At 41.5% G+C, this 10,547-nt stretch overlaps 1 protein-coding gene across 2 annotated transcripts in view; it reads right to left on the bottom strand.

Moving 5' to 3' along the window:
• Window positions 1-10,273, bottom strand: part of GRIA3 (glutamate ionotropic receptor AMPA type subunit 3) — a gene marked incomplete at both ends in the record, with an annotated part of 139,793 nt that extends 129,520 nt beyond the window's left edge. For both annotated transcript variants that reach the window (XM_084212879.1, XM_084212880.1), the window contains 2 exons: window positions 9,155-9,313; window positions 10,183-10,273. In XM_084212879.1, coding sequence (XP_084069005.1) covers window positions 9,155-9,313; window positions 10,183-10,273 — 250 coding nt within the window. The remainder of the gene's footprint in view (window positions 1-9,154; window positions 9,314-10,182) is intronic.
• Window positions 10,274-10,547: the final 274 nt, after the last annotated feature.

Below are 10,547 nucleotides of genomic sequence, written 5' to 3' on the forward strand. Positions count from 1 at the left end.
AGTTTGAACTATATACCCTGAAAAAAAGCAGGATTTCTTCCAAATCACACACAACCTTATATTTACATCTGTATTCTATATGTTGTTATAAAAATTGAACAGAACAGGTGCTTTTACATTGGAAAAGTGTAAAAGATTCATGCCTGCAGAAACATTTTGCTAAGTTGGATAAGCTTTACCAAATTGTTTCAACCAGGAAAAAAAATGCACAAAACAGAAAGCATCATTTCCAAAACAAAACATTTGACTTCAACTGAAACTGAGTAATTTTTTTTAGATTTGAAACTATTTTAAAAAGCTTTTATTTTTAATTCTCACATTTTCCAGTTGATCCTAATCTAAATCTTTAAAACCTTTTTGGAACTACATCTGAAATGAAAGATTAGCAAGTCACATAGCTCCCATCATTTCAATCATGATATTCTGGGATATACAATTAGTTTCTGGGATGCATAGAACAGTGGGATAATGGTTCTATAGAGGAAGTAGGTCTGAGCTGGCTGAGGCATTCAATATAAATATATAAAAACTATCATTAGTCATGAGAATCACTCTGCTGACATGGCTGAAATAGGAAAGAAATAGGATTAGCTGGCACATTATGATCATGTACCTTTTTTCTCTTTAGCCCATTTTCTATTCATCAAGAAGTCATAAGCAAATAGGCACAAAAAGCAATGTTTTAAAAAAGAAATTCAGAGTTGGATAGTAGGTATTGTGCAGAATGTTTGCTCATTCAGCACTGCCTTAGGTTCAAGGGCTTTTCACATATTCCACAACAGTAGTGAAGCCACTCTGGAGATGCTACTTGACCACTGCACAAACACTTCAGAGAAAGATGGGTGAGTACATTAAACTTGCTAGATAATTTAGAATCCCCCTAACAGTTTTGAGTCAATCCAGGTTAGAGTTGGGGTCAGTCCTTTGCAAATCAATAGACACTAATTAGCTCTCATCTAACTGCTGGGAAAAAAAGAATGCATGAACTTGAGTTTTCTGACCAGCAGACTTCATTAGAATTCAAACTTGGTGACACAAGAGAAAGTCTAAGAAGACAAAACCTCTGTAACTAGTAAAAACCAGTGTTTCACCATGCTCTCTTGTAGAAAGATTACAATAAGTTCATCACCTGAAAAAACCTTCACATTACTACTTCTCCCCAGGCCATCCTTCCCCTTACAGCACCCCCTCAGCAGAAAAAACCAAATTACAACAATGACAACCACCAAAAATTTTTAGGGAATTTAGCATGCACAGCAGAGTACAAAGACAAATCAAGATGTGTGTCATGATGCAGCAACCCTGTGATCCACAAGACCTGATCCATGTTCACTAAGTGGGCTGCAGCACCCATATCAGACTAAGATCTCTGAAATGGAAATGAGACAAAGAAATCACGGGAGGCAGCCACCCCTGAAATGCACTGCTGCACATCTCTTGGAAAAGCTAGCAGCTGTGAGATACTGATTACAGCACACCTCACTGGGAGAAATGAACAGACAGCAGCACTTCTGGTAAAGACAGAAGTCTCTCCCATCACTCAAATAAACAGTCAGAGTGTGGGGTCGGGTAGGCAAGAATTGGGCATTTGCTGTGCTGCAGTTGTATGGACCAGACCTATTATAAAGACCCAAAGGGCATAGCAGACAAAAAACTTTCCAGTATCAAATATTTCTTCTCTCCAACAGCTTTGCCTATTTCAGGTAAAGAGCTGAGAGCTGAAAACTCCTCCTTAGCCAAGTGATAGATTGGCTTGCTGTACGGCTGTGACACATGTTCTCCCAGGTCCATCAGTGGGAATGAACATCTTCTTACAGCAAAGACAGCAAATTTGTAATTGCCAATTTCAATTCATCTTCCAACAGGATCAAAAGTAGGCTGGATTTTGGTGGGGATTTTTTAGGAAGTGGAAGAAGTGATCAGTAAATCAAAGAAGGTGCTGTTAGCCTAAGCTCTCCAAGTTTTTTACTGATAACAGCCTTGCAGTACCTCTGAGACAGAGGTAAATTTTACTATTCTTGTATGAGAGAAAGCAAATACGTGCTATTAAAGGACAATCCAAATCACTCCAAATCATGTATGAGCCACCAGAGGACTCCACCATTTCCCAAGTTCAGTCCTTTTACCAGATAGGCTAGGCCCGAATGCTTGATATTTTCATGTGACAAAACTACCCATGGTGAAATCAGCAAGCACAATTCCACACATCAGCTCAGGAGAAAGATGTGTGAAAATAATGCACGCACAAAATGAGTGACTGTGCACAGACTATACAGCATCAGACACTAGCTCTTACCCAGAGAGCTGTGGATAATTTTAAAGACAGTCCTTTTACTTAAAAACTCTCAGGATAGCTGCATATAATTTTAAAGACATCAAAACTCTCAAGCTATTGAAGCACCCATACAGCCCTACAAATTTTTTAAATTTTTGATCAGAATTTCAAACATTACATTTGAAGAAGCTCCAGGAAATATCAGCCCAACACAAGGGCAGGACCAAGCATTCAAAGCCAATCACTTAAGTTACAAGTGGACTGAAAGCAAACATGTAAATTGCACTTGAAACAAAGCAAGCAAAAAAACTTTCAGCATATCTGAAACATCCAATCAGTCTAGCAAAATAATTACATACAAGTGACCAGACAGGTCACTCTGTTCCAGCAGAAGAGTGCTCACCTGCACTATTATCCATTCCAGGAAAGCAATTCATCCTTTTTACAAGTGCCTGGGCAAGTTATCCACAGCACTGTGTCTCTGCAGATTGATCCTCATGCATTAAGGGCTTCTGTGCCTCCTGTGTGGTGTTTGTGTCAGGGTTGCACATTGCCACTTGCTATTTTAGAAACAGTTAAGATGATAAAACAGATCCAGAGCCTCAGACACAACGGCAAGGATATGCAGGAATGACTGCTCAGTGGATTCACTGACATAACTCGTTCCTACGCTCACTCCTGCTCTTTACACAGAAACCCTATCACCTGTTTCTCTCTTGCTCTGTGCATATACAATAGCATCACCACTAACACATCTCTGTGAGACCAACTGAAAGGGTACTCACTGCCTTTGAATATTTCACACATTGCTGTGCACTAATAAAATGAACTCTGCATTCCATATCTGCTGATATAGAAGTATCTCCAAACTTCCCAACAGCCAGGCCAGAGTGTGCACTGTGAGGCTGTGTGGTAGTTATTAGTGTCCAGCTGCAATGGCTACAAGCAGCACAGCAGGAGTGTCTACCCTGGAGTCTCCATCAGATGGCTGCACATGAAAACTCAAAGATAATTTCAAATTTGAAGTTTCAAAGGCATCCGATATTCTGAAGATCAACAATAATATAAAGCAGGTGATACAACAGAGGGAAGCCTCTGGCTCTGACAGGAAATTTAATGCATACATATTTAGAAGAAAAGAATCTCCATGGGTGAAATTTGGAAATTGCTTCACTGCAGTGATCATCACAGCTTCACAGAAAGTGGTTTTATCTACATCAATCATTTCTAAATTTTTGGCTTTAGATCACCACGTTGTTCCAGTGGAAGTAAAAGCCTTCATACAGCAAACCTCCTGACAATAGGTACAGAGTTTTTAGGCTGCCTTATGAGTTTCCTTAGAAAAGGAGTGATGGCCTTCCAGTGATCTCTGATCCCCAGCAGCATAGAAAGTACTGCTTCCAGGTTGTAACTTAAATGTCCAAAACCAATTCACATAACACCTTTCTCACAATAAATGAACACAGGTTTTCATTTATATGTGTTGTCTTGGTTTGAAATGAATGATGCAAACACACTGTTGATGGTTCAAAAATAACATATTCTAAAACATTTTGAGGATGCCGAACTAAATCAAAATTAGCATTCTAAAACTGGTAATGACAAAATATGTACTTTAAATGGAAAATGTTAAATCGATGGTTTGTGACAATAAAGAAACACTGAAAATACATCAGCTCTCATTTCACACCTTCTTGCATAACAGTCCTACACTGGCAGTAGGATGGCCTCCCACCTCCCAGACACTGAACACAGTGAACCCAGAGGAAAGAAACCCACTGTTTTCTGCAGCTCTTGGACAAGCTCCCGAATCAGCCTTCAACAAAACTGTGGGGCTTTTTTTGTGGTTGTTAAAAGCTTCTGTCACAGGCTAGTTTCCCATCATGGCATCTCCATTTCCTCCCAGAGATAAACTCCAGCTGTTATACATTTCATGGGAAGGTGTAGGTAATCCGTAGCTCTCCAACCTGCCCTAATAGCCCCATGGGTCCTCCAGGCCCAGTGCTATATAGGAAAACTGAACAATTTCATATCTGCATCTGCACAAAATCCTTCCAAAACTAAACAAGTAAATGGCAGTCTTTACCATGCTTTACTCTTTATTCATTTGGTGAGCTCCGTTTCTCAAAAAATGTCCATCCATGTAATGGAACCCTAGCATCGAAACAGTACATCAATGTAATGCACACAGCAGAGGAGAGTAACTTTATTCTGAAATTAATTTAAGAAATAATAAAACATAGTTAGAAAGTGGTATGGTTCCTTCTGCTAACAGTAAGATCACATTAAGTTTAATGTCAAATCATCTGCTCTGCCATGAAGTGGAAACAAATGTTAGTTGGAACACGCCTTTCACATTCCGACCTAGACCCAATAATGCAAAAGCTTGACCTCTAAACTGAAGCCAGCTGCTTTTCATGGTCATACAGCAGTTACACACAATACTTGAGTGCATTTTGCAGCATGAAAGGCATTTTCAGTGGTCTACAATGAGTAGAGCTGTATAGAAAGCACATTTCCAGGTGTTTTACCACAGAGCACTGGAGAAACCAGAGTATATTCCATATTGGGAGAGTTCAGGCATCTCCCCTGTGCTCGCTGCTCCCGCAGAACCAGCAGTACCCGGCCCAAACTTGGCAATGCTTTCAGCAACACATGCTTATGCTTTTGGCAGAAGGGAGCTGACCACTTGCAGCATCAGTGTCCTTTGCCAGCTGGCCAAAGAGCACACAGATGCAAGGGAAGCAAATTATCTGCCCACTGGCAAAAAGAAATGCTGAACAGCACCTAAAGAAAACGTGTGCCTGTGCATGTGCGCGCAGTGCGATGAGGGTGCGTGTGAGCTCACACCCCCACACCTGGGCCTTGGGACACGGAGCAGCTCAGTTAAACTGCAAAAACTGCCTGCTGCTAGTCCTGAGGTATCATCTTCTGCAACACTCTCGCAACAATGAACATGCACTTTTCCCATTAAAATCTTCCAAGCTGAATTTTTAGGATTAAACACAAGGACTGCAAGGATGTTAAAGTAAATTTTGTAAGTCTGAAATCAGACCCCTTCCAGAAAGTGCCGACACAACCACCTACAGGATTTTAGCAACCTAAGGTTAGCACATCTTTACATCTTCCCTCTTTTTTTTTGTCTCTTGAAAAATGAATGCTCATGAAAAAAAAAAAAAACCAAACCACTACACATCTATGTTTGGTAAAATACAAAAAGCTTTCTGGATTTAGAAGATACATAAGAAAAAAACTCAGAAAAATTAATGGGACAAGAATTTGCAGCTGATAGGTTAGATTTAGCTGAGAGATGGAATCTATCTGTAGATTAATTAGATTCTACAATCACAGCCCCTTTTCATCTGCACACATCCCACCACTGTCATTACACGATCAACAGATTTTAATGAAAACTATGCTTTTCATTAAAAAAATGCTTTGAGAAATTCAAGGGAGACTATACATAAGGTTTAGTTTACTTTTCTAAATATTTCTTGAAAATTGTACATAAGGCAAGTGCACATTTGTTGGCTGTAAAGGTGTACAACAGCAATTTTTTGCAATGACAGTGCAGAGAGGGAATATGAGATCTGTGTGCTAATGAGCTGACACTGCAGAGGCTGGAGCAGTGTTAGTATAGTGCACTACAAGTGCAGAGCAGAATGACAGACGTGGGCTATTTCTAGGGAATGTGATCTACAGAACTATACACACAATTCACCATTAACACCAACATCCTTCATCAGATTATGAGAAACGCATGGGAGATATTGCTTCAGTGACAAATTTATATATTTGAGTTGTCATATTCATATTATTCTGAAAAAGCTAGCTCACTCCCTACATGAGCATTTTTAAAGAAAATATAACCTGCTTTTGATTTTATAAATTCATAGGTCAAGTCAGCTTGCTTTCTGTTTCTACTGATAGCAAAAAGCTGCATATTTTAAGAAATGTAATAATTTCCCTAGAGCCAACTGATAAACTTCAATTCACCTTTAAATACACTGGAATTTTCATCTGTGTTTGCATTTGTTCTCTGTTAAGATATCATACAGCTAAATAAATAAGTGGGCAGATAAATACAGAGTGGATAAATACTGTATGAATGTGTGTAAATTAAATATACAGAGAGAGGCTCGGTGCTAGCAGCGAAGCAGGGAATACATGTACATAAATCAGATTATGCATCATTTAACTGAAAAAGAAATGAGAGGGAGGGGCTTAGGGCAGGAATTTTCTTCTGCTTCTAAACAAGTTTGTTCCCAGGTTGGGATATTGCCAAATCTGCCGTAGCAGAGGTGGGCCATTTTTCTCAGGCTCATGAGAATACTTCAGAAGAGGTTTTTTTTCTCCTCTGGAATGCACCAGATTGCATCAAACGGGATGTGCAGCTGCACAGTAAGAACCTAAGTCTTTCTGAGCAGAGCCCCCTCAATCCCTTCACACAGGAACACTTACTACAATCATTATCATACAAATCAATGCAAAAGAGAATGAAAAGTATTATTTTATGGATACTGACTAGTACAGGCACTAGGCTCAGGCTACACATGCTCCTTTCTTCAATTTCCTCTCAGCTCCTGTACCTATCCCACCACAAACTCAGCCTCAGCCTCCCCTCCCCAGTGAAGGCAGAGTCACTGCAGGTTTCTCTCCTGTGGAACCCTGCCAATTGCAAATATCGATCAAACGGCTCTGTGACAGCACTGGAGACAATATATGCTTATCTCCAAGTGAGGTAAAAATGTTGTGGAAAGAATTCCTTCATGGATATGGCAGCACACTGAAATTATCTGCCACTCCCATAGGAAATGAGGGTATGGTTAAAGGCTGGAATTTTGGTCAGGTAGTGTGAGGAGCTATTAATTCATCCTAATGCACTGATACAGCTAAGTGTTCTGACTTTCAAGGATAATTGGTACCAGATTCAAAAAAATAACTGCTCTGATGGGTTTTTTTGTATTTTGAGCTGCTGAAGCCTATGACTGGTGACTTGGACTCACGGTATTCTTTTCTTATCAACAGTATTATGAGATGGTTGACACAGTACAGACAAGGTCACCTTTTCATTTTCTTTCATCTGTTTCTTTTTTCACATCTTCTGCTTTTAAATAGGTTACTGTAGGTACATCTTCTTTGGTCTACAGTTTCTCCAGAGATTTAAGTTTTCCCAATTTTACTATACTGGTAATATGGGTGTTGGAACAAGCAGGCCTGTACTACAGAAAACCATCCCACTTTACTAAAATTGCCACAGCTTTTAATAAGCATCGACAAAAATCATTAGACGTCAGAGGATGAGAAGAACACTGACTAAATATACTGACTGCCCTAAACAAGTGTGTGGATCTGTTGGTGGGAGAAGAGCTGGAAACAACTTTAAAAAAACAATTAATAATTAATCACCCAAGCAGTTCAATGTATTTAGTTTAAATCCATATAATTGATATTTAGGAAACTGTGCTTGAGATGCAGCCTCTTGAAGGGATTACACTGATTAAGGATTAATAGTCTGATGTTTGTTGTAAGAGCTGTTGAAGCTGGATAGGATTAGTAAAATAAGATGCAAAGTAGAGACACGATTTTATGTACCCTTTTTTTCCCACTTTACCAAGTATTTTTATTGTATATTACATAATTAACCCCCCTGCAAAAGTTTGAAAGGTCTACTTCAAAGTCCTTTGGAGAGTGTACCACTGCACTACCAAGAAGCAGTCACATGGGGGATATATTAGAATATCAATCCAAAATTTGTTCAAATATTTCCTTACTGTATATTTTTAACCATCAACTTTCTCAGAATATACAGTGGGACAGGAATGTAAGAACTATCCTATCTCCTGCAAATAAAAAAATAAATAAGTTATTCAAAACACATAATTGTTTTAAAGCAGAAAATACTATTTTTCTGTACTCCAGCACTTCATTATTTCAATACAATGCTTCCTCCTTGACCATTTTATACTGTGAGAATAAACCTGCAAACTGTGAGAAGTAACCTGTTCATAATATGAAGTTAGTACATTGCATTCAGCAGTGCATTAGATCATGTGCAGCCACATTGCAAAGCGCATTAGTTAGCTTGGAAGAGGACTCCTTTCATTTTCAGTAATTTACAATAAAACTTGTATTGAATTTGGATAGATCAGTAAAACAAATATCCAGGAACTACTACTGGTAAAGGAATGCTTTTCATAATGCAGAACACGCACAAGTCTTTCTGAAAGAGATTTTGCATCTTAACACCACATTAGCAATAGTCAAAGTTCTATTTTGCATCTTCTGTTAATAAAAGCTCAAATTGTATGTGTGCACTGCTTGTGTAGAGCTATTTCTCCTAACGCCAAGTGTTCTGATTCCATTTTCTCTCCCCTCAGCTCTAACAGTATGTGTCAGTTTACAGTCTCCTCAGCTTTTCACAGGACTCTCACTGTAAGAAAACAACTGAGTATTTCAAGGCAGATGAGGCAAGTAAGCCCCTCCAGCCTTCTCCCTCTCAAGGTCACTTCTAAACAGTGGTTTCTGGTTTTTCCCTACATAGTATATTATTTGCAAATTATGCCTTTTCACACAGCTAGGTTGTAGCCTCAACAGAAAAGGATTTTACTTCAGCAGCAATTCACTGATTGCAGCTACAGAGCACTGCTATATCAACAACATGGTTGTTTTCCTGAAAAACAAAACGAAGAGGATGAGGTGGTAAGAGAACTTTTCCTAAGGTATTCCATATAATGTTGCAAATCTACTAAACCTCCAGTCACTACACACATTTGTTGCACTATATTGTATGACCAAGAACTCTAGGCTACCAGGAAGGAACCGAATGCAGGATAGATAACAAATTAATATATTTTTTAAAACCAGGTATTTACTTACAAGCATTTGTCACTGAAAAACTGTTGGAAGAGTCCAAGTGATCTACGTGATAATTCAAATGGAAGGGCTTTTCTGTGGTATTTTGGTTTGTGTTGTATAGCTGCACAGCAAATCGAAATGCGCTGTGCTCCTGAACAGTGTTCCTCATGAAAAGTCCACCTAGGTGAGGAGAAAAAAAAACAAAAAAGGAAAAAAAGGAAAAAGGTATTTCAGAATTAATTTTGAGGAGAAACAATGGCAATAAGTTATATTTGCCTGCTGTACACTGCAGGAGAGAATGAACAGGAGCAGCCTGAACGTGAGCACTTAACTCTGACAGAGCACCTATATGAAATACATATTCCAAGTCCAAAGTTGGGCTTTTAAAGCCACACACCACATCCAGGTGCCCCCTGAGCAATGAGAGTCGCTTGGAGCTGCAGGTGCACCTTGAAAACCAGGCCACTTCTACACGGATAACCAACCACACAGAGATTTAAAAGTCTAACTTGGAGAACCGTGGCACCTAAATCCTGTCCAGACTACAGAAATATCGGCACTGTAGTTATGTGCGGGGACACGGCGGCGTGCGGCGTGGCAAACGTGCGGTTTCACGGTCTGGTGGAGTGATAGCGCAGCCGAGAGAAATGATGCTCCGAGGGACGGCAGGGAACAGCCCCCGCTGCACTCGCTGCCCTGAGCCTCACGGCTCGCTCGGCCCCGGCTTTCGGGCACGTCGCTACAGATTCACGCCACGACTCTCTCACATTATGTGCTCCACGGGATGCGCTGCTCCAGGGCACGGTTCCGCAGAGCGCGGACCCGATCCCCGCCGCTCGGAGGGGTGCGGGCAGCCCGGAGCCGCTCGCAGCCGCCCGCCGGCGCAGCCCGGGCACCGCCGCTGCCTCTCGCCCCCAGAAAGGGGAACGAAGCGGAGCAGGGCTGGCTCCTTCCCCGCTGCGCCCGGGCTCGCCCCCCGCTCCCCTCCTCACAACTTCCCCCCGGCTGGCGGGGAAGGCGCGGGTCGCGGTGCCGCGGCGGGCGCTTACCTATACTGATGGTGTTGGGGAACCCCGCCAGAGCCTCCCCCAGCAGCCCCGCCAGCAGCAGCAGGAGGGTCCGGGGCGCGCTCTGCCCCATTTTCTTCAGCCCCTGCGGTTCAGCCCCTAAACCGAAACTGGTGGCACAGGCATGGGCGCAACTGGAGACTCGGAGCGATGTCAACGGTGGTGGCGATGCTGGCGGAGGTGGTGGGGAGGATGGTCCCCCTCCTTTCGTCTCTTTTTTTTATTCTTTCCTTCCCCAAATCCCTCTGCTCTCGTCTTCACCCCAGTCTAGCAGGGCTCATTGGCTGCGAGATTGCCTTTCTCCCCCGTCGCCGGCAGCCCCCCCCAACGCAGGGACTTCCCCCAAA

The sequence above is a fragment of the Fringilla coelebs genome (genome assembly GCF_963513975.1).
Source record: "Fringilla coelebs genome assembly, chromosome: 11".
Classification (NCBI taxonomy): domain Eukaryota; kingdom Metazoa; phylum Chordata; class Aves; order Passeriformes; family Fringillidae; genus Fringilla; species Fringilla coelebs.